The 24,327-nt window shown below is 46.8% G+C and overlaps 1 protein-coding gene across 1 annotated transcript; it reads right to left on the bottom strand.

Moving 5' to 3' along the window:
- Positions 1–5,204: 5,204 nt before the first annotated feature.
- SF3A1 (splicing factor 3a subunit 1) lies at positions 5,205–24,263 on the bottom strand. Its single transcript, XM_055322317.1, has 16 exons — positions 24,089–24,263; positions 21,664–21,785; positions 17,500–17,707; positions 16,098–16,355; positions 13,657–13,731; positions 12,764–12,914; positions 12,251–12,444; positions 11,244–11,361; positions 10,778–10,963; positions 10,011–10,132; positions 9,662–9,907; positions 8,689–8,896; positions 8,058–8,212; positions 7,289–7,390; positions 7,109–7,180; positions 5,205–6,338 (listed from the first exon to the last, which is right to left on the bottom strand). The coding sequence occupies exons 1-16, from the start codon at positions 24,149–24,151 to the stop codon at positions 6,237–6,239; spliced, it is 2,382 nt and encodes a 793-aa protein (XP_055178292.1). The 5' UTR covers positions 24,152–24,263; the 3' UTR covers positions 5,205–6,236.
- Positions 24,264–24,327: the final 64 nt, after the last annotated feature.

Here is a 24,327-nt window from a genome sequence, read left to right as displayed (position 1 = left end):
TTGATGCCACATGGCTCATTCTTGAAGGCTTCACTGTGCTGTCTTCACATTCCATAGGCTTATGGTTTTCCATAAACAGAGCAATAGCAGACATGGGAGTGAGCACAGGCTATTTTGGTCTTAAATTCTCAGTCTAGGACATTCTTCCTCTCCAATAGCTCTAGATAGTGGTGGGCTCTTAGTCTTAGATCATAGGAGGGGCAGAGTGGGCCTTGCATGGGGATGTGGGCCTATCCCAGGGAAGGGAAAGAAGAGCCAGACACAAGGGAAACAGATGTGAGGCCTCAAGCCGAGCAAAGTATTCACAACCCTTTGACTTCATAATTCTGGTCGTAGGGTCATATCTCAAATATGCTCAGCCCTATAAGGGCACATGTATAGTGAGGTTTACCTCAGAGGTATTTGAGGTGGAGATGAGGGATAGGTAAGAAGTACCTGGATGTCCATCTTTGGGAGAGTAAATGTTTCTCAGGGCCTTGAGTCCCCAGCTTTTAGTTTTCTTACACAAGACCACCCAGGATTCAAATCTCTGCTGTCACTGTACACCTTAAACAAATCACTTCTCTCTAAGCTCATTTCCTTATCTGCAAAATGGAAATACTGGAAAATATACCTCTCCTCAGGGAAGTTGTTCTGAGACTTCAGTGTGACAATATGTGCTAAGCATCTGGCACATGGAAGTACTCAATAGAGCCAGGAGTGATGGTGTTTGTACTTTGCAAAGCACTCTGCAAGTCCATTATTGTCTTGACTATTTCCCACTACTGTCTCTGGCTGCAGCAGGGGAGTTTATCTAATTTAACCTATGGAAAAGGGGCTGTGCCACTCAATAACTGGGTGTTCCTGTGCAAAACTGCTTAACTTCTCAGAACTTAACTTCCTCTTCTGAAAAATAAGAATGTCAATAATTACTTGGTGAAGGGGGTGCCTAAGCTGGCTTGGTCAGTAGAGCATGTAACTCTTGATCTCGGGGTTGAGTCAAGTCCCATACTGGATGTAAAGCTTACTAAAAAACAAACAACCCCCTCCAAAACAAACAGACAAAAACCCCCCAAGGAATAACAACAAAAAATTGAAGTATGTGAGCTGTCTCTGAAATCTCCAGCACAAAGTAGACACTTATTGTATTGTTACATTTCTTTACTTCAAATTTCAGAGCCCTTTATCTGATAGTGAACAAGAGAGATGAAAACCTGGATCAATAGTTTATATTGCAGTAGAGGAACATGTGTGAAAAGGACAATAAAGCAGGGTAAGGGTGGGGGCAAGGATGACAGTGGGGACGGGGAGTAGATGGAAATAAGGAAGCTTCTCTGTGGGGATCTGGGAGAAAGGAAGCAGGGCAGCAACTGCAAAGCTTATGAAAGAGAAGCAGGCTCAGAGACTTGGGTGAAGTGAGAAGGCAGGAGTGAATGAATGAATGATAAAAAGAAATGCCCCGCAGAGTAATTAAGAATAGTAAGAGGCCTCTGGCAATGCTGTGAAACACCCAGGTAAGACTAGATGCTGTAGGTGTTGGGGATGAGATGCTTAGCCAGGGCTACAGGAATGTATGGACAAAGTGGAGACTCATCTTCCTGGGATCATTCTTAAAAGTTTAGCTCCAGGTGCTCACACAGGCCCCAGGGAAGTATCCTCTCCTGGGCCCTGGAATGTGGAACTTGCATATGCTTAGAAAACCTGTCAGCATTGACCATGAGCAGATGTCCAGATGTCATAGCCTTGATTTGTAATAAGAACAGAGCTGAGGTTCAGAAGCTAGTGCCCAGAAGCCAATGAAGACTAGGAAAACTAGGGATCCCTGGGTGGCGCAGTGGTTTGGCGCCTGCCTTTGGCCCAGGGTGCGATCCTGGCGACCCGGGATCGAGTCCCACATTGGGCTCCTGGTGCATGGAGCCTGCTTCTCCCTCTGCCTGTGTCTCTGCCCCTCTCTCTCTCATTCTATGTGACTATCATAAATAAATAAAAATTTAAAAAAAATAAAAAAATAAAAAAGTCTAGGCAAACTATTGGCTCTTTATCCCTACACTGAGAGGAACAGTAAGACTTTTGGTCCAAGTGGTAGGGAACACAACTTGAATGGGCTTAACCCAACACTGCATTTAGTGGGTTCTATAGCTTAAAAAAATTCATAGGCAAATGAGCTTCAGCAGCAGTCTGATCCAGAGGTTGACCAGAATAGCAGCCTTACTTTCCTCTTTTCTTTGTCCTCCTTCTTGTGGTTGCTAATCTCAAGCTAGAGCCCCTCATGGCAGCAGCTCCAGGCTCACATCCTTCCTTCACACATCCATACAACAGATTCTTCTGGTAGTTTCTGCTCAATAGTGAGGGGGGCTGCATTCCTTCATGTATCCTCTGCTTATACTAGGACACATGCCTATCCCTAATCTAATCATCACAGCTCAGGGAGGGAACACTCACTGACTTTACTTAACTCAGTTTAATGCAACAATAGTACCTTCTCTGCAATATGATAGGAATAGGAGTGTATCTTGTCTTGCTTCAGATTGTACGACTCAGACGTATCTAGAATTATTCACTTTTTATCAAAATATAGCAATGTAGTAAAGAGCAAATTCTCAAAATTAATTATCTTAACTTTGATGGTACATTTTACTTTTATTTAAAAAAACAAACTCCTAAAAATCTTATATATCAGTATGCATAACCTTAAACATACTGTGTAAGCCATATATTTTGCCTTTGATTTTTGATTTATAGTGATTAAATATTACATTTAAGAATTGCTATAATTACAGTACACCAGATATTTCAAGTATATACCCTATCATAATATAGCCTTTGTATATATTCTCTAACACAATTTTTTTTTAAATTTTGTTTATGAGAGACAAAGGGAGAGAGAGGCAGAGACACAGGCAGAGGGAGAAGCAGGCTCCAGGCAGGGAGCCCGACGAGGGACTCGATCCTAGGTCCCCAGGATCAGGCCCTGGGCTGAAGGCAGCGCTAAACTGCTGAGCCACCAGAGCTGCCCCACAAATTTTTTTTTTAATTTTATTTTTTTTATTTTTTTTTATTTATGATAGTCACAGAGAGAGAGAGAGAGGCAGAGACACAGGCAGAGGGAGAAGCAGGCTCCATGCACCAGGAGCCTGATGTGGGATTCGATCCGGGTCTCCAGGATCGCGCCCTGGGCCAAAGGCAGGCGCCAAACCGCTGCGCCACCCAGGGATCCCTGCCCCACAAATTTTAACTAAAAAGTGAAATGGGTCAGGGTGCCTGGGTGGCACAATTGGTTGAGTCCCAACTCTTTTGATTTCGGCTCCTTTCATGACCTCAGGGTCCTGAGATTGAGCCCTGCATCAGGCTCCATGATGAATCTACTTGATTCTCTCTCCCTCAGCCCCTCCCCTCACTTTCTAAAATAACTAAGTAAGTAAAAGTGAAATGGGTTTAATCATAGATGGCCTCCTTGGTCTACATGACAAGCACTCACTTGAAGCAGTCAAAATGAAAGTAAAATTCCTTGATGTCTATGATTCCAAAGTTCCCTGTGTGTGTCTAGAATGACAGGCTGAGAGCATCAAAATCACGCCCAGTTTCCTAGCAGTTCCACAACAGGAACATTCCTCCCCATTTCATGTCTGGTCTGGAGAGGCAGTGAAGATGGTGGTGTCACCATGAATGGAAGAGCTGCTTTGGCCTTCCAGAGCCTCATTGGCCAAATGACCTCAGGTATCTACCTAATCTAAAAAACGGGGCAGACAATCCTCAGAGGATTGCAGTGAGATTCAGAAAAGCTGCGTCAGCAAGGTATTGCCTTCATGTTACAGGCCCTAAACCAGAAGTGTGGAGTGTTGGGCCTGAGTGTTGGGCCCATGGCCATGAACAGTCATAAGGCCACCGTGGTCAAGGGATTTCTTTGACAGGAATAAGCCAGGACAGATGTTCATTCAGGAGCTTCGCCAGACTGGGTTCGGGCCCCAGAGGGTGGCTCAAAGGACCCATTCACTCATATTCCACCCAGCAGCATTCCTGGCCTCCAGTCACAGCCTTGGGCTGAGGAATCTGACATCTGTGGGGGAGAGTGACCAACACCACAGCCTATTCCCCATCCCCAGAGCCAACCCCAGGAAGAATGGAGAGCCTGAAGCATAAAACACCCCCAGGTCTCCTGACCCCCATTCCAGGTGATGATCAATGCAATTTTGAGTGTTAAGCAGCCAGCACTTCATTTTAGGCACCCAAACCATAGAGCCCACTTCAACCCTGGCTGCTGGGGAAACATCCAGTAAGCAGGTGGGAGGTAGAGGTCAAACAGGGTGAGGAATAACATCCCTCAATCAAGTTAAAAACGTGAGGGATCTAGCTGTTTGTAATGGAGCCATACAAAAGTGTCACTGTAGAAAGGCCACCTGAGCCCTAGGTCTGGAGTCAGAAGCTTTGAGCTTGTGAGTATATATGGGACTAGAGGGGTGGTGGTAGTGGTGGTAGTGGTAGAGAGCAGAGTGGGGTGGTAACTAGGATACTGGTTCTATGACCTTGGGAATGGCCTCACCCCTTTGAGCCCTGGAGTCGACCTCGTGAGGCAGCTAGCTGGATCCAATGGAAGGACTGCAAAGAAAAGGCATAAGGTACTCTCGGGATAAACACGAGTGAGATCCTCTCAGAATAAAGTGAGATTTAGGTTTCAAACCAGGAAATAGTTTTCAACAGGCTCTCACCTTCCTCCCTCTAAACACCCACAGCAGCGCCTAACTCCCTGTGATAGCACAATTCCAAAAATAAGCCTACATCTGGCTCTTACTAGGGAGCAAGCCTGTGACAAGGGTTTTAGCACACATTCTCTTTTCAGCTTCTTACTGTGTGACTGGGAGGCATGCAACCCACCGTCTCTGTTCTCAGCTGACTCAAGTAGAAAACAGAAATACTCAATATTATATAAGTTAAAATTGTTGAAGTACTTAAAACAATAAGATGTAAGTTGGTTAAGTTTTATAAAATCTTTAAAAGGGTTCATGGCTGGAGCACCTGGGTGCCTCAAGTTGATTATGTGTCTGCCTTTAGCTCAGGTCATGATCCCAGGGTCCTGGGATCAAGTCCCACATTGGGCTCCCTGCTGAGCAGGGGAGCCTGCTTCTCCATCTCCCTCTGCCTGCAGCTCCCCCTGCTTGTGCTCTTTGGCACTCTATAAAATAAATAAATCTTTAAAAAAAAAAGTTCATAGCTGTGGCACAGTTAAGTATTTTTTTTTTCAATTTTTATTTATTTATGATAGTCACACACACACACACAGAGAGAGAGAGAGAGAGAGAGAGAGAGAGAGAGGGGCAGAGACACAGGCAGAGGGAGAAGCGCAGGCGCTAAACTGCTGCACCACCCAGGGATCCCCAGTTAAGTATTTTTTAAATAAATATAATTTAAAAAAACTTCATGTCCCTGTGCTCTCCCAGGGTAAGCCACCAGCCTAAGGACACAGGGCCAATCAGGTGATGGGTGATTTCAGGCCTGTAGGAAACTGCCACCTGAGTCTCACCTACATGTGTTTCTCTGTCACTCACTAGCCTAGGAACTATTATCACACTTGTCCTTGTTCTTCTGTGGTCCTGGTATGCTAAAAGCATTTTGTAGCAGTCTATTAAATACATACAGTATGCTTTTGAAAGATCCGAGTATTTTAAGAGCTATAAAAATAAATCTTTCTAAAATTCATAAAAGACTTGGTAGTGATAAGAATTTAGTTCAAAGTCCAACATTCCTCGGAGCAGAAGAAGAGCCACAAGGTAGCGTGCCTGCTCCCACTGCCTTGGGTCTGGACAGGACACAGGTGGCCAAGGGACAAGTCTTCGGACACTGATTTCACAAGAAGGATACAAGAGGTTTATTAGACAACCATGGCAAGATACAAAATGATTAACAATGAGAACAACCATATTCTATCAGCCACGTGCCACTTAGTACTATGACACTATCCCACAGGACATTTCTGAGTTCACATCTCCTAACATGCTACTCAAAGAAATGAATCCCCTCAAGTCAAGACTCAAACACAAAAGGATTCCAGAGACCACTGGGGAGAAGACTGGCTTAGAAAGCTCTCCCTTACCCATGTGAAAAAGAAAACTTGTCAGGACAATTTGAATTTCCAAATTTAGTTGAGAGAGAAACAAATGTGCAAGGCAGGGTCTCCTGGGGCTGGGGCAGAGAATAGGGCAGTGGGAGACAGGAGAGGCAAAAACGGCAGTGGCTGAGATCTAACAGCAGGTTTCTCTCCTCTACTTCTTCCGCCCGCCTCTCTCCTTGAGGGCCAGGTGGATAATGGCACCATTGGCCATGTTGTAGTAAGCCAGTGAGTTGGAATCCTTGATGAAAATACCCTGGAAAACAAATAGTATGCTTTAGCACAGGGAATCCTGGCCCTGAGTAGCGTACAGTCTCATAACTCCCAACATCCATTCACTCTGAACTCAGTGAATACAGCAGCCTGCAAAAGATGGGGCACTGGTGGGGGTGGGGATGGGGGTGGCAGAGGGTGACATTGAAGGTCTCTGGTTCCCCCTAGAATGCTCTGCTTTCCTTCCTTCCTACTAACCCATGCTTTTCCTCTTTGTCAACTCCCCAGATGTTGACCCAGACCAACCCCATGGAATTCTGACTCTCAAATCATAAGACCTTTTAGAGATCAATCCAAGAGTCTCATTTTATAGAACAGAAAACTGTCAAAGTCCTGAGAGGGAGAATAAAGCAGCCCCATTGTGGCCAGGTGGGTACCAGGTTGAGCTGTATGATCAGTTCTGTGTCCCTGCACAAAGCAAGGCTACCCCAGACCACACTGGCTGAGATGGCTCCACCACTGGGCCTGAAGCCCACTATAGCATTCCCAAGTCTAGTTCTTGATGTCCACCCTAGCCATTGAGGCAAAAGATTTTGGGCCACACACAAGACTATACTGCGAGGGCTCCCCCTACCAGAGCCTCGCCCTGTCTGGCTAACCTGCCCTGGCACTCCCAGGGAGCATCACTTCTAGGACAGACTCATGTGGCCACCCCAACATCTCCCCATTCCTTTATTCCACAGAGGAGTTAGCTTCTGGGATGGCAGAGGTGTTGAGACCCAAGGGGCAGGACCACTGACTTATCTGACTTACCTCATACTGTAGCTTCTGTTTCCCTGCAGGCATACCCGTGGCTTCATGAATCTTCACCTTGATGACAGAGACCTGTGGGACCAAAAGATTACTCACCCCTTTGCTAAGGTCAGCTGAAGAAAGCTGCCCCGTCTCCTTGAACCCCCTGCACCTGATGCCAGTTAGCCACAGAACTCATACCTGGTCTGTGAGTGGGAGCGTGAAGACCAGCACTTGTCCGTTCAGTTTCCATTCAGTCTTATCCTGCATGTTGGGCACTTGAACTTTGATAGACACTGGACCCTACAAAACAGGACATGGCCATTATGCCCTGGGAACCCTGAGCCCATCAGGAACTATGCTCTCCTATTCCTGGGCCAATCTAAACAATGTCACCTGTCCGTCTGGGCTCTTGGACTCTGGCCCAAATCACTACTAATGTAACTAGTGACATGGCACAACTGACTCCCCATTTTCAAGATTTGGTTTCTCTTTAAAATGACTTCTACCCTGACTCCTGGTGAGTCTGGAACTCAAAAAGTGGTAAGAAAATGCCCAGCAGTGGTGCCTGGTGGCTTAGTTGGTTGAACATCTGCCTTTGGCTCAGGTCACGATCCCAGGGTACTGGGATCAAACCCCAGGTCGGGCTCCTTGCTCAGCAGGAGTCTGCTTCTCCCTCTCCCCAGGCTTATGCATGCTTCTAATATATAAAATCTTTATTTTTTCGAAGAGATTTTATTTATTTCAGACAAAGAGAGCGTGCGAGAGTGATTATGGGGAAAGGAGAGGCTGAGGGAGGAGAAGCCGACTCCCTGCTAAGCAAGGAACCTGACGTGGAGCTTGATCCCAGGACCCTGAGATCATAACCCGAACTGAAGGCAGATACTTAGCCAGGTAGTGTGTAACTGCAGCAGGATTGGATCCCCCAACTAGACACCACGGCCACGGGTAACACTCTGATATCACATACCTTGTTTCTGCGCAGGAACTCCTCCTCAGGCACGAGACTGTCCTCTGTCTTCAGTTTCTTGGAGGCTGGTTCATCCTCCATGGGAGGCGGGGGATGGACAGGGGGCATTGGGGCTGGAGCTGGGACAGGTGCCACAGGTGGAGCGGGCACAAATGCTGCAAGGACAAGAATAAGTAGTCTCATGAGTGGGAGGAAGGCCCTGGAACTGAGGGCCAGTGAGAAGTGAGGGGAGATTGCAAAGGTTTCCTGCTCTTCCCAGTTAGAGGTGCGAAGGGTCAACTCCTTGTTAAGTCTGGCAGCCAGCAGGTTCCCTGGCAGGGAGGCCCGGGAGACTGCCCATAACGGACAGCAAGTTCCCTGCCAGCAGGGGCCAGTGGACAGCAAGCATGACAGGGTCTCTGCACCTGTCTGGGGCCTGACCATTCAGTACACAAACCCCACTATCTCCCCTAGGACCTGTGGCTGCCCAGCTCCTAGCCCAGGGATCATTCATGTGGGGAAGCCATGGCTTTCCTCTGGGCTGGGCCCCAGCTAAAATAGCTGGCCACTACCATTAGCCACTGCTCTGCTCACAGAGTTTGGTCTATAGTGGTGACCCAATAGCCTGGCAAGTGATACAAGAGACACTGACCTGTTGGCACAATCATGGGAGGTGGGCGGGGTGCCATGATAGGAGGGGCCGAGGGAGGCATGGGCACCACGTTGATCCTGGGTGCATGGATGATAGGTGGCATGGGTGCAATCACTGAGCCTGGGGGTAGTCGGACCACTGATGCCATCGGGGGTCGGGGCATGACAGGTACTGCAGACACAACTGTGGTACGAACAGGAGGCGGCATCTGTGGGGGAGAAGGGGTCCATTAGGTCACAGGAAGCCAAAACGGGACCTTAAGGCCATATAAGGCCATATAAGGCCACTGACTAGCCACCTGTAGCCTTTGAGGATGAGGGCTGGACAGCTCTGACAGAGTCCCCTGGGGCTGACAGACTGCAGTCTCACAACCAGACTCTGACAGGAACTATGCCAAGAGGCTCAGGAGGACACTCTTTCCACTTGCGAGTCAACCAGCTGCTTGTGGCAGACACTGAAAGAGCCACTAAAGAGGCTGACCGGGGATCCCTGGGTGGCTCAGTGGTTTAGTGCCTGCCTTTGGCCCAGGGTGTGATCCCGGAGTCCTGGGATTGAGTCCCACATCGGGCTCCCTGTATGGAGCCTGCTTCTCCTTCTGCCTGTGTCTCTGCCTCTCTCTGTGTCTCTCATAAGTAAATAAATAAAATCTTAAAAAAAAAAAAAAAAAGAAGCTGACCTCAACTTAGTTTTCTGGAGTCGGGCCATCAGTACGTGAAGACCTGTTAAGCCCTGTAGCCCTTCTCTGCCCCAAGCCTGCTTCTCACAATTTGCCTCTTGCCTCCCTCCCTATTCCAATCCTCCCACAGATGGAAGATCAGACTAGAGGTTCCCACTGAAAATTAAAGAGTCCTTTGTCTCTCGACCCAAGCAGTACTTGGGCTCTACCATAAAGAAGTTGTCTTTCACAGCCAATAGTGTCTGGCCCCAAGAACCAAACTCTACAAGATCAGTCCCAAAATAGATACTGGCTTACTGCAGGTGGCCGGGGCACAGAGGTAATGGGTGGGGCAGAGCTAGGAATGTTGGTGGCTGAAGATGGAGGTGGTGGCTGCTGGGGAAGTTCATTGGGTTTGCTGGGGCCAATCTTCTCTTTGGTATCATCCTCTGGCACTAGGCCCTTGGCCTTGTGGATGGCTTCTATCTGCTCCTGGAGGGTAATATTGGCCTGGGCAGCCTGCTGGGTCCGGGCCATGCTGCCTGAGTGGCCATCCCAGGTCACCTGCAAGGAAAAGCAAGGCCACAGATTGTCAAGGGTCCTAGAATACAGCCCAAGTCTAGGTGTGTGAGGGTGCGGAAGGCACTAGGATCCATCAGAACTGTACCTTTTCCTCTGGCTTCTGGATCTCCTCCTCACCGATCTTCTTACCGATGGCTGTTTCCTCTACTCCAAAGATGTCAGTACGCCGCTCAGCCAACTGTTTCAAGCTGCTCTCGATATCCAGACCTAGACACAGTCACAGAATAGAGGCAGGGAACAAAAAGGAAACTAAAACCAGGTGCCTTTCTAATAGAACTCTCCTGGTGCAGGGTATAGGGTAACCCCATGGGGGCAGGCTGAGTCTGGGTCCCAACAAGGCATGCCTCTCCTCTAAGCCTGGGGAAAGCTGCCTGGTCAGCACTAAGCCTGTACACTAGAGCTTGTCCAACCACTTGACTTAACGAAAAGCAATCAGAGACCAAGTCACACAAATGGCAAGTAGCAGTCAGGACTAAATGCTCAGTCTCCTGCCTCTGGGACAAAAGTATTCTTCCTATTGCGTCTCATTTCAAAGGCACTCAGGGTGCTCCAGCCACCCGAGCCCTCATTCTAAGACAGCCCCAAAAAGGTCAACTTTCCTAGCTCTGAAACCTCTGGGATGCCATCCATGTCAGGTGCCTGCCTTTAGAGGAGTCTTATAAAGAGTCTTTATAGAAAATGGGAATTCTTTTGTAGCATCACAGGATCCACTATCCTCAAAGTTTTTTGTTGATCTTAGTTGTTGCCGTTTACTTAAAGCAAGTTTACCATGGTCTAGAGACTCCTATGGGTCAAATTGAGTCAGGACTGAGTCAGAGAAGTATGGATGGGGTGGGAGAACCACCACCTCACCTGGTGCATAAACTTCATCATCACTCTGCTTCTCACGGATGGAGCGGTCTCGCTGCTCTAGCCAGCGGGGATCAAGGAGTCCAATGCGCATATGTTCCTGCATTTTGCTGGCAGGAATCTTCTCCCCCGTGATAGGAGACACAAGATATTCATCTGGAGCAGGAGCTGGAGGCAGGGGCTTGGAAGCTAAAAGGAAACAGAGATGCCTGAATGCGAACACTGGAAAGTAGTCAGGGTTAAGACTGTTGTTTCATTTACACATCACTCATCTGAGACACATCCATTTAGTGCCATGCTATACCTGGTACTGTGCATGGCACCTGGGCACCAGAGATGACTCAGCTCTGTTCCCCACCGCTAGGCCTGCGAAGGAGGGGTTATCAATGCCTTCGAGACAAGCCACCTCACCCTCTCCTAGAAACAGATAGCTCTGGGGAACGTTTGAAGACAGTAATGCAGGCCCTACCTTTGGGGTCATAGTCCTTCCGAACAATGACCTGGTCTGGAGTTGGGGGCAGAGGAGGCGGCATCGGTGTCTCTGGGGGTGGGGGCACTTTTTGCCCTTCTTCTTCATCATCTGAACCCTGAAAAGCAAAGCAATGGTAGGACTCAGAGAATGGCTGACAGGCCACCTCCCTGAAGCTAAGCCCTGATGTCTCTCGGGTGGCAAGGAGCTTAGGTCTTTGCCAGCCGGCATCTATGTGCTAAGCCTCTGGGGGCAGCCGAGGCCAGCCGGCAGCTGGCCAAGCTGTTTCCTCACAACATGAATGGAAGTGCTGGGGGCCGTGGTGCTAACACTCCGCCCAGGCATTTCCAGCAGCTGGCACCAGGCAGTCCCAGGAGACCAAGGGCACTTAAACATGCTGGGGAGGGAGGGTGCGGGGGGCAAGTCAGTGCTCAATGGTAGCTGCTCATGGAGCAATGCTGGGAGGGAGAGAAAAAGTTAATTCCCACAGACACAGGGGCCTTTCTTCTCACACACAATTTCTTTCCAAGAGGAGGAGAGCAGCTTGGCTCCGGAGACTCTATGCCTGCCTGGGGCGGGAGGGGGGGTAGGGAGGGTAGAGGCGGCCGAAAAGCAGCACAGTCTACACTGAGAAAAGCTCTGGGAACCGCTAATCATCTGGGCCTAGGCTCAAATGCATCAAAGCATGTGGCAAAAAGTGTTCCCTTACTGAGAGCTGGCATGGGGGCAGGGGAGAATAGGGCCTCTGGGCCAAGGGGGGGAAGGTCACAGAACAGAGCCAGCACAGCTTTTAGATCCTTGCCTGTGAATGAATCTTTGTTGCCAGAGCTAGAAAGAAGCTCTATGCTGCCTGGGTATGGACAGCTGCTCAGTTGGGATCCCTTTTCGGGACCCATGCCTCCTTTCAAGGTTCATAAGGGAGCTGGATCTGACTTGTGGAAAGCACCATCTCCTTAATAAGCTCCAGAGGGAAAGGCCAGCTTGCAGGACCTCCCAGGAGCATATACCTCATCCATATCTTGCACTTGAGTATCCTGGTCCAACTGGGAAGGAGGCTCCTCTGCCTTCTCCTGTTTCTCATCCTCTTCATCAGACTCGACCTCCATTTCAACCTCTTCACTCTCCCCAAACTTCTCATAGCGCTCCTGAATGAGGATTCGGGCCCCCAGCTCCTCCGGGGTGGTGGGGGGAGGGAAATTACCTGGCAGAGGGTGATTCAGAGTCAAAGGCAACCTCCACAGACAATCCTTAGCAAAGACCCATCAGTCTGCCCTCCCCACACTGTAAGCTCTCCAAGGGCCCGATTTCTCTCCCAGCTCCAGACGTCCACCCGACATCTGGCACGATGTTTGCTCTATTGAGTTTAAGTGGGGGCAATGTGGCAAATCTGAAGGTTTCTGATAGCAGAGATGAAACAGACAGATAAAACTCTGGGGGACTGTGCTGCTCCCTGGGAAAAGATGTATACCTGAGATGTTCCAGGATGGTTCCTGGCTACTCATCTGGAGTCACAGATCTACCTTGCTCATTGGGTTGGAAGTCCACGGTTTCCACCACCACAAAATCATGCCAGTCGATCTGTGCATAAGCCACCCGTTCCTTCTCCTTTTCCTCCTCTTCCTTCTTCCTCTCTCGCTCCTGGAACTTGGCCCACTCCACCCGGTAACACACCTGAAGAGACAGAAATGTCATGATGCTAAGCTGATCAGGGTCTGCTGCTGATGGGGCTGTCACCTCCAGGCCCTTCACCAAAACCAGCATCTCCTTTGAAACAGGAGGCTGTTCTGTCTACAGGGAGAACTTCCTGGAGGAAACGCTGGTATTTGCATTTGGTTTCAGTCAGGCCCACAGATTGGAAAGAATAAAAATTCTAAATGTCACAGAAACCTTGTGTCTGGGCCCCAAGGGCAGCCATTTGTTATAACCTCAGTTTTCTGCTTGAGTTGGCAAGGAGGTCTATGTTCACAGAGCAACAAACTCTGTCCCAGGAAGTGTGTGTGACAACAAGTACCCACAAGAAAGCAGCAATCTGAGAACCTGAGAAACAAAGGCTTCATGCAGCCACCCAGAACAGGCAGCACCAATATGCCTTCTTTCTCCTTGACTTTGAAAACTTGGGGCAGCAAAAGGCATTTGTCACCAGCAAGCCTATTCAGGAGTTGGCTTCTAATCATCTAATCTAATAATCAGTTGGCTTCTAGTGAGGACAGAAAAGAGGAAGATCAGTAAAGCTGAGAGAAAGTAGAAAGAGAGCAGAGTCCAGGGTTCTTCAGCCTTTGTGGCCATAAGGCCTTTCTTCCCACCACTCCTGTGCCTGAACTGAATAAGGTCCACCTCAGAGCCTTGTTCCAAGTATGAAACAACCCACACAAAGTCATTCACACCACCACTAACTAGCTATTATTCAGTTTACCTGGTCCAAAACTTCTCGGGGGTTCTCCGCCTCTTTCTTGAGCTTTGTAAATAAGCCTTTAGGGGGAATCAAGATCTGCAATATGAAGAGTTAAAGCAGGTGTCAGTGCCACACAATATAGGACAAACAAGTGGCCTTCCAGGACCTGTAGAAAGGCACAGGAAAAGTGAGAGGATGGGGTTCCAGGTCCCAATTCCAGCTCCACTTTGCTGTGTGACTTTGGGCAAGTTACTTAGCCTCTGTAACTTGGCTGCCTTCTATAAATAGTGACACCACCACTTAAAGCTGGCAGAGTCAACTTAAAAACTGTTGCAAGGATCGGCAGGAAAATAGGCAAAAGCACTGCCCATCACTCAGCATATAGTGTACATGTGCTGGCTGGTCTCAGGGCACAGGGCTGTTCCTACCCCTTTGCACATACTCCCCTGACAACCCGGACTCCAGACTGCTGCCTACAGACTTCATCTCCTACATTCCGTCCCCTGCTTTCTATTCTCTGTAGTATTTATTACCATCGGACATCCACTGATGTTGCACTTGCTTGTCCCCCTCACCGGAACAGAAACTACACAAAAACAGAGATTTCTATCTTCAGTTTACTATTTTATGTCTAGCATTTGAAATAAAGTCTGACAACGAACATATATTTGATGAGACAACGAATGATGGCTTTGTTCAAAACAGCACAAATTCCCAATAGTATTTATTGTCACTAGTAAAGTGGTTCAGCCCCACTCTATCCTCCCTATACCTCTACCTCATGAATAAATCTATTCCTAGGGTCTCCAATGACTAGAGACAGACACCAGTGACCTCAGGTTAAAATGCTAATGTCAATACCCAAATCTTGAAAGAGAAGAACAGGAAAATAACAGAATAAAAAGGAATCTCGAGACCTTCAACCCTGGAAGTAGTACATAAAGGAAAAATAACACAGGGCTTAATTAAAATTGCTCCTGGATAACTAATTACACAAAACCTTTGGCTTTCATGATTGTTATTTTAGCTATTCCACCACCATTTTTGGATTTGATCAATTTCCAAACACACGCAACTTTATAATCCTTTCTAGTTACATACTTAAAGTGAACTAAGAGTAAATCATTACAAATCTTTCCAAGTCAGATCTTTAACGTACTGCTCTGAAAAACAAAAGCAGATGTATAAACCACACCAGTAAAGAGGGAAGACAACCTCAGCTACATGTGGAGCAAGAAAAACAAGCCACTGGCAAATCTGTATCAGTGTACTTTGCAAGAAGTTAATCTGATTGTTTTTAAATACTAATATTGACTTGTCCCAATCTTGATTCTAACAATGTAGCATGATAATTAAGATCTTCTTAATCCAGACCCTAACACCCAGATCTCAGGTTCTGGAGTAAAAATGACCTAGTTCAAGTCCCAGTTTAGCAAGCCCTAGCTGTGTGATCCTGTCTGAAGTTAACTGTGTGCCTACTTCCTGTGTAAAGTAAGTATGAGTGGCTACCTTGTAAATTACTAGAGATTAAATGACAGAATGCTACATATACAAGTATCCCAACAATACTAGCTTATCCTTACTTAGGTTAAATTGTTTTCCAGTGCTTTTTTTTTTTTTTAAATTCAGTTTGCCAACATATAGAACACCCAGTGCTCAACACATCATGTGCTCTCCTTAATCCCCATCACCTAGTTACCCCAACCCCTAACACCAGTGCTTATTTACATTATAGTTCTAATTTAAGGTACTCCTCAGGGTGAAAAACAATATAAGTATTTGAGTGCAGCTACTTACTAGCTGACAGACCATGAGTAAATGACTTCAACTCTCTGAGCCTATTTCTGCTTTTGAAAAAGGGTAGAGGGGGATGCCTGTGTGGCTCAGTGGTTGCGCATCTGCCTTCAGCTCAGGGCGTGATCCTGGAGTCCCAGGATTGAGTCCCACATCAGGATCCCTGCAGGGAGCCTGCTTTTCCCTCTGCCTATGTCTCTCTGCCTCTCTCTATCTCTCCCTAATACATAAAATCTTTTAAAAAATTGCCTTATAAAGAAAAAAAGGGGAAGGAGGGAATATCTCCTAGGTTCTTATGAAGAGCAAACTGGGCAAAAGGAGGTAATTATTAAGGGCTTGCTTCTTCTCACATCTGTGCTAGGCAACTGAATATTTCAATATACTTTAAAAGCAGCTAGCATCACTTGGCCTTGTCACACAGCAGGCACCAGCCTAATGGCAGTTATCAATCACACATTTTACTTCTATTTAAAACCAGCAGTCTATGTTACATTTAAGAGACAGAATTGAATTAGAAATCAAGATCTTACACTGAAGTATAATTTTTAACACCTGCCTGAGGGTCCACAGAGGACTCATGTCCTTATAGACACGAGTAGATCCAGGGCTTATTCATTGGGCCTTCCTTCCCTAGGCCCAGCACCCCCACCCCTGGCCTGGCGAGGCACCTTGGTGTACTGCTCCACCAACTTTGTGAAGTAGTTGAAGAGGCTGTGCTGCGGGCGAAGGAAGTCAAACTGGTAGTTGCGCTGCTCTTTCTGCATCAGTTGGGTCAGAAACTGGCGGCCATTCCTGGCCACAAACTGAGCTGTCAGCTTTACCACATCCAGGTCGAAGGCTGAGATGGACGGGGGGTCTGCGATGAACTCAAACTCAGGAGGGGGCTCTTTGGGCACGATGGTTTCTTGGATCACCTGAGCTTGGACCTAAGATGCAGAGAGAATGTGAGGCTTGAGAGGTGATGGGAAGACACCCCAGACAGGATGGCAGAGACCTCTACACTCCTGTTAATCATGTAAACACCTCTGGCCCATGGTGTGAGAATCCTAACTCATAAGAGTGCCAGTTTCTTGGCAAACTGTGGACTCAAATTCCCAAATGGCTTCAAGCAAGAACCTTGCCCTTCTGTATTTTTGCTGTTGCCCTGAAATCAAGGGCCAAAACTGAGGGGCAGAAGATCTGATGGGAAAATGCCTTATTAAACCCTACCCGAGGAGGACGGAGGACACAGTAAAGCCCTACATGTGTGCGGAGGACCCCCTGGACAGAGAACTTCCATGTTTGTTACCTCATCTGGCCTCCACATGAACCATGTGGTGGATAGAACAGGTACTGTGAATCCCTTTTATAGATGAGGAAACTGAGGTAGTCTGAGGCCTTAGCAGTAGTAAATGGTAATGCATGGTCATAGAATCTATCCCAACCTTTATTTCCCACTGTAAAACAGGAGGTAGCTTTTTCCACCATGGTCCAGGAATAGAACAAAGAGAAGGGACCAGACTAGGTCTATAAAGGAGGCAAAATGTGCTAGCTCTTCTTGTTCTCATTGACAACCCTAACTGTCCTAAGTGATGGACCTAAAGAGGATTAGGGTATTACAGCAGGCCATAAGGAAGGGTCCTGGGAAGATGGGATGGATGAGAGGGATGGCTCAAGAAGGGGCCCACAAGCCACATCACAGCACTGTCCTCACTCCATGGTCAAGGCAAAAAGTACAGGCTAAGAACTTGAACTCTGTGGACTATTGACTCTATGGCCCAGGTAAATCCTACTTCCCCAAGTGTCAGGTTCCTCATCTGTAAAATGCTCACTTTGCTGTTCTCCTCCAGCAGCTTCTGTGCGGTGCCAACAAGACTCCTAAAGTACTGAGCATAGAGCCAGATAAGCAATGCTCAGGAAATGTCAAAGGTGGCAATACTATGCTGCCTGAGCCTCAGTGTCTGCCTCTGTGGATAAAAACCTCATGTTTCTCCTGACTAGCAGTGAGGTTTGGATAACAGAGTTCATTGTCCTTCCCTCCCTGGCCTGGCTTCCCTTTCAGCCCCGGGGATATGAAGGGATGGCTCTAACCTTCTGGGGCAGCTGCTGCTGGGTGGCCTGCTGTTGCTGCTGCATGACCTTGGGGATGGCGGCTGAGGGCTCCTGAGCCTTCCCCTCCTTGAACTCGCTGACCTTGTGGCGGTAGTAGGCATGGTAAGGGTCGTTGGGGTTCAAGAAGTTAAACTTGGGGTTGTTGATCTCATTCTGTCGTATCCTAGCTTCAAATTCAGGTCCATTTCTACAAGGAGGAAAAGAGAAGAATTAACACTACAATCCTTACAACTACCCAGATGCAGAACACTGCCCATTCAAGCCCCCTCCATGCCACTACTCATCACTCAAACTAGCCCATCCCTGAATGAAGCAGAGGTCCTCCACAAAGCTCCTGGCATCAGTGGTCAAAGTCATCTGCCTCCTCCAAGCCCGAGCCAGGCCTCCTTTACCATAAGGTCTCTCAGACTTGTCGCTCCTATAGTTCTTCTGCTAGTCTTGCCATCCAAAACTATCTAAACTCACTGTTTTCTTTTAATAAACTTATTTTAAAATGTACTTTGAAAGAAAAACATGTATTACTACTGCAAATAAAAATCAGTGTGACTTTACTAACAAAAGCATAAAATTAAACACAATGAAAACAAACTAATATAATTAAAGTCTAGTTCCAAATTTGCTGAGACTGAGGCAGGTTCTTTTAGTTAAAAAGAGAGATGAGGGAAGCCTGGATGGCTCAGCGGTTTAGCACCACCTTCGGCCCAGGGCGTGATCCTGGAGATCCTGGATCAAGTCCCATGTCAGGCTCCCTGCATGGAGCCTGCTTCTCCCTCTGCCTGTGTCTCTGCCTCTCTCTCTCTGTCTCTCATGAATAAATAAATAAAATCTTTAAAAAAAAAATAAAAAGAGAGATGATGGAGTGCTGGAGTGGTGTCAAAGACATACTAGCACCAAACTGACACTTTGTCCTTTGGGTAACCACAAGGACTGAAAAAAACATCGAAATGTAAACAATTTGGTGTAATGTTTTTCCAAGTACTACCTAAAATCACCTCATTTAGTACCAGGTGGGGCTCCCGCAGGAAACACTGCTCTCCAAGGACCTGGATCTGTGCTGCTGCATAAGGCACATCCAGATGACAAGGGGAGTGGTAAGAACAAAAGGGAGGCCTCTCATCTCTCCCCATACCAAGACCGTTTCCCACATACACCCCAAGTCCCCAGTTTGCATGCCTTAAAAAAATCTCAGGGTAACAATTTTTTAAAAAAAATAAAAGGTGCCTCCCATGATTTTAGGGAATCCTGGCCTTGCTAGTTGGAGCAAGTGAGAGATAGGGTACAGGCAATGCTGTGCCCCAGATTAGCCACCATAACAAACTGTCATGGCAGTGGTCATCAATACCCAGGCTAGCTCCTTTGCAAGTTCTGGTCACACACTGTAGCATGAATAACACCACGAAGTCTCAATTAGGCAGTGCATGAGTCCAACTGGAACCTAATGCTGGGGAAGAAGCATCTTCCACCTTCTCAACTAATACAAACCAATTACAAGGAAAAAGATGAGTACACACTTAGATACTGCTAAAGTAGGCCGTCATACCCAGCAAACATCCAGGGCAGACAAAGGGCTGCTAGAAAAGGAGGGAGCTCTGCTTGTCTCCTCGATCACTGCCTCCTAAGTCATAACCTCACCACATCTGGGAATAATCTGAAAGAAAACAAGGCAGGAATGCTCATTCCAACCTATTCTGTTCCTTTAAATTAACTTAATGTTAATTTTAGAATTATGTTCTCTAACACAAGGAACAGATTTCAGCAGAAAAAGACATGATTCTGAGTCAACCCAGCTGGTGGGACTTTTTAAGGGTAATTTCCACTTCAGTTTCTTGACAGGAAAATGCAGGGAAAGGAAGACCAAGTCTAGAGAGAAAAAAACTTCTTTCGGAAAAACATACTCAGTAATTTTAACTGTATGCTCCATCAATTGATATGTGAGACCCAACAGAAGTGAAAAGATGGTCTTGTATGCTTCCTTTATCACAGAGCGAGATGATGCTGGTCTGTTCCTTGATTGCAATGTAAATGAAAGCAAGTCCACAGTTTTTAGAAATGCCTACAAGGCAATCACCTTAGCCAAAAATAAATCTAGAAATATGGATGCATACATTTTTATTTTAAAGAAAACTTGGATACTCATTTCTGTGGCAGCAGAGATTGGCACAAAATAATTGGAAAGCTACTTGGCAAAATGCTTAAGAAAATCTTTAAAAACACTCTTTCAGCCAGTAATGTGCCACACAGAATTTTCTTCTAAGAAAACAATCTAGAAAGAAAAGAAAATGCTCAGATTTCCCCACAGCTTTGTTTGCCAAATTGAAAAGTTGGAAACAACCATGAAGGAAAATAGGAGACAGCCAAGTCAAGAAAGGCCCATCACCTCCACATGGTGCATCAAGGACGACACAGCATCACAGAACCATGGAACAACATGGGAAAATGCTCATAACACAGCACAAAATGGAAAAGCAAGATGTGAAAGTATCTACTAGTATTACAAGGATCTAAAAAAGGATGTCAAGGACCAGAAGGAAACAGGAAAGTGAAAACAGCTGGTAGAAACTACTCTGGTAGATTGTGATGATTCTTCCTCTAACACCCTTTTCCTATTATTCTGTTTTTAAATTATCAAGGTGAAAAGAGAAGCATGAGCGTTGCTATAAGACATTAAACATTTATCATAAACACAACACTCACAGCCCTAAATCTGACACTGTTCAACCAAGCACAGAGCAGACTTAATGTAATACTCAGGTTAATCAAAGCCTTTGAAATGTGAGGATATAAATTTGCATGGACCCCAACCAACAAGCAAATGGCCTCAAGCAGAGTAACCTCTAGGTTTCACTTTATTAGGAGGTTGGAAAAGAAGGAGCCCTCTAAATCTTAAAAAAAAAAAAAAAAAAAAAAAAAAAAGGAGGGGGGGGCAACCCGGGTGGCTCAGCGATTTAGCGCCGCCTTCAGCCCAGGACTTGGGGGCCCGGGATCAAGTCCCACATCGGGCTTCCCGCATGGAGCCTGCTTCTCCCTCTGCCTGTGTCTATGCATGTGTGTCTCTCATGAATAGATAAATAAAATCTTAAAAAAAAAAAAAAAAAGGAAGGAGCCCTTTATTAAACAATGTACTATGATGGGGATGCTGCCTCAGGGTCAAGGCATGGCCCTCTGGAAAGCATTTGCCCTGAGGGCAGTAGTCTGTTCTAGACCAGCTATTGCTTACATGCAATGAGCTGTCCAGTTCATTGACAGAAGCCAGAAATCTAGATTTATTGCACAATCTCATTTTTAAATGGTGGTAACTTATTCAAGTTAAAAAAAAAAAATACTGTGATGGGGTGCCTGGGTGGCTCAGTTGGTTGAGTGTCAAGATTTTTGGTTTTGGCCCAGGTCATCATCTCATGGGTTGTGGGATGGAGCCCTGTGTCAGGTTCCCCACTCAGTGGGGAGTCTGCTTGAGATTCTATCCCTCTGACCCTCCCTTCTCCCTACCTCCTCTCCCAGCTGGAAATAAATCTTTAAAAAATGTATACATTGTGAGGACAAACAAAAGCTCAATAGGCTGCATGTGGCTTGCTAGCTGTCAAAAGAATACTTTCAATACTTTAAACCAGGGGATATGCTGACCTTTGGAGTCAAGTGGCCATCAAGAGAATTTCACCTGAGGAAGTGGGAGCGTGTAAAATATGATGGGGAAGGATGAGAGGAACTCTGCAACTGATTTCCATGTCATCCACGAAGACAGCTGACACCTGTATGATGTACTTGAACTGCACTCAGCCTCATTCCTTCTCTCCTGCCTCACAACAACTCTGAAGCATTATTTTATTCCATTTTGCAGATGGGTCAGTTGAAGGTTTAAGGAGTGCAGTTCTTGCATGGTGAGAATGATCAACTCCCTTTTCATGTCTTCCTCCAGTCAGCAGCTCAGACACACACACACATTATCCATGACAGCTTTCCAGGCACTTCCTCAGGCCTACTTTGGAAGCACTGGCTCCTGGTGACCTGGGGATGGCGTGACTCACATTCTGCCATGGCCATGTTGTCCTGGAGATGCCAATCTTGCCCACTGCCTACCTCACGACCCTGCTGTGGGGTTAGATAAGCTACCGGACCCAGGTGACAATGCAGAAGCAGCTATGTTACCTGGCCACAAAGCTGGCAGTCTTGTCAACGATATTCCTGACTTCCGGAGGAGGATAAATAATTCCCACCACTGGCTTGGAGGGGGTAGAATCCTCCTTTGAAGAAGCTTCTTCTTCTGTGGGCTGTGAAAAACAAAAGGAAAATGATGTCTCGACACTCCTGATCTGGGGGACTGGATCCCTACTGTCAACCTCCTCTAAAATTTATTGCCAATATAGACTCTCTCTTACGGACTTTTCTTGAGTCGGGACCCATTGCTCCAGAAAAGCAGTTCTCTTAATTGTACAGCGCTTGCATGGAACTCTCGCAGGGAACCAGTGAAGAGAGCAGCCTCCTTGGCTTCCTGCTGCTAGCTGGTCTCAGTGACACTGAGACTCTGCATTTGTACCAAGAGTCCAGATAATGACTGCTGAATAAAGATAGGCGACTCTTTGCTGGCAGCTCCTTATGTCGTTTTCCTCTGCATCTATTCCAGTCTTTACCACTCAATGCTCAAATGTTTTGTGAAACCCTACTGGAATATACAACATCAACTATCCTGTAAATTCCAATATTCTTTCTTCACCAGTTTCTTTCCCTTAGTAAACAAAGGGTCAGTCTCTCATCTTAAAAAATAGCAGTTCCCTGCCCTCATATTCTTTTCTGTGGCTGTCCTCTCCTCCTCTTCCTCTGATAGCTAAATTTCCTGATTTCTCTGTCTTGCCATTCCTACCTATTTCCTCAGCTCCTGTTTGGTTCCCATCCATTTCAAGTGCTCTTGCCAAAGTCAAATATGACTGCCCACAGCCAACTACAGCAGTCATCTATCTGGTCATGTGACCATGACCATTCCTTCACAAACCTCTCCACTCAAATCCCAGGCCCCATTCTCATGTGTCTTGCCTTCTTGCTCACCATTCCATCCGAGTTTCCTTCCTGGCTCCTGTTTCACCTCCTGCCCTATGTTAGAGTTCCCCAAAATTCTATTCTCCACAGTATTCACACTGTTCTCAGGCACTCCAACCATGGGTCCTTCACTTCCCCTACCACTTCTAGGCTGAACAATCACACACAAATTGATGTCCCCGATCACTCTTGTGTGCCACAGAACTCCAGATCCAGCTAACTCCCAGGCACTTTCCTCTCTAACCACTTTTCTCATAACTGGCCAACAATATACTGTCATCCAGGGCAGAAACATGGGCCTCCTTTCCCTTCCTCAGCCTCCACATTCAACGATAACATTTATCAGGCACGCAGGTTGGTTCCATATACTTTTCTAAGAACTTTAAATAAATTAACTCTATAGCCTTTATAGCCCTTTCATGCATCTTTTGCCACCACTCTCCCAATCCTATGTTTCAATCACACTTTTTAATTTACTCTTTACCAGAGACATCATCTGATTCCTACCCTGATGTCTTTGCAATTATCTGGTATTACTTTGTTTACTTTTCCCCAAGTGACTTGGGAAATGCCAGGAATACAGATATATTTAAAATACTTGTGGTAAGGGTATAGACCTCTTCTATCATGTACTCTGCTGTATTCTGAACCCAAAGCAGTGGTCACCATATAGTATGTATTCAATAAATGCTTACTTAATGAATAAAGGATGCCATTAACCTTTTCCAATCACCTGTCTGGCAAACTACTAATTCATCCTTCTAAAAGCCATTTACCTGTCACTCATGTAGGCTTCACCTACTTTAATTTCCCCTTCACTCCATCAAAGAAATGTTGCTTTGTTTCTTTTGTACCTGATGCTAAAAGTGCTTATCACACAGTACTGCAATTATTTACACACCCTTTTCCTTCTCAGCTAGTAAGTGCTGACTGTGATCGAAAAAATAAACATTTGTAGAATATTCATCTTATATATGCCTCCCCACTAGAACCATGAGCTCCCTACACTAGTTGTGCTTCATTCATTCTGGGTAAGCCGGAGCATGGTACGGTGTTTGGCTTAGAGTAAGCACCAAGCAGATGCTGTGAACTGTCTAAACTGTACCGTACAGGATGCGAAATTAAGGATTGCTGGGCAAAAGCCGGCGGGAAAGGCAAGGGTGAGGAGGGCCAAAGGTGGGCCCAATAACCACAGAAAACATGCGAATGGGCAGAATCATTGATTCTCAAACTTTAATCAATCACCTTGAGATATTATTAAAAATGCATTAATATTTAGGTCTAGCATTTCTAATGAACTCCCGGGCAACGTTGATGCTGTTGGTCCGCGGACCACACTTTAAGAACGACTGTTCCAAGGGCGCTTTCGTTACCGAAGGCCGCGCAGAGCGGGAAGCGCGCTGCCTCCTGGGACTTGTAGTCCTCCAAGCCCTCGTAAGCGGCCGCTTCTTCCTCTGCCTTAAGTGAGGAGTGCCCGCGCCGGAGGGGAGGGCCCAAGCCGAGGATAGGGCTACCGGTCGAGGTGTGGGGGTCGCGGTACCTGTTTGGGCTCGGTGGCCGCGGGCGGCGGCGGGGGCACCGCCTGCACGGGTCCAGCCGGCATGACTGCGACGCTCAGGGCTGCCAGTCCGCCTCGCTGAAGGTGAGCGGTGCTGCGTCAAAGCAGCTCCCCGCACGGACGATACAACAAGCTCGCAAGATGGCGGCGTCCGAGAGACTCGACGCCAAGGAGGAGGAGCTGACGCACTTCCGGGACGGCCCCTTATTCATAATGCAACT

This window comes from Nyctereutes procyonoides, unplaced genomic scaffold (assembly GCF_905146905.1).
Source record: "Nyctereutes procyonoides isolate TBG_1078 unplaced genomic scaffold, NYPRO_anot_genome, whole genome shotgun sequence".
In the NCBI taxonomy this organism is placed as follows: Eukaryota; Metazoa; Chordata; class Mammalia; order Carnivora; family Canidae; genus Nyctereutes; species Nyctereutes procyonoides.
Note: the sequence above shows the minus strand (reverse complement) of the source record. Positions and strands in the feature narration are given on the sequence as shown.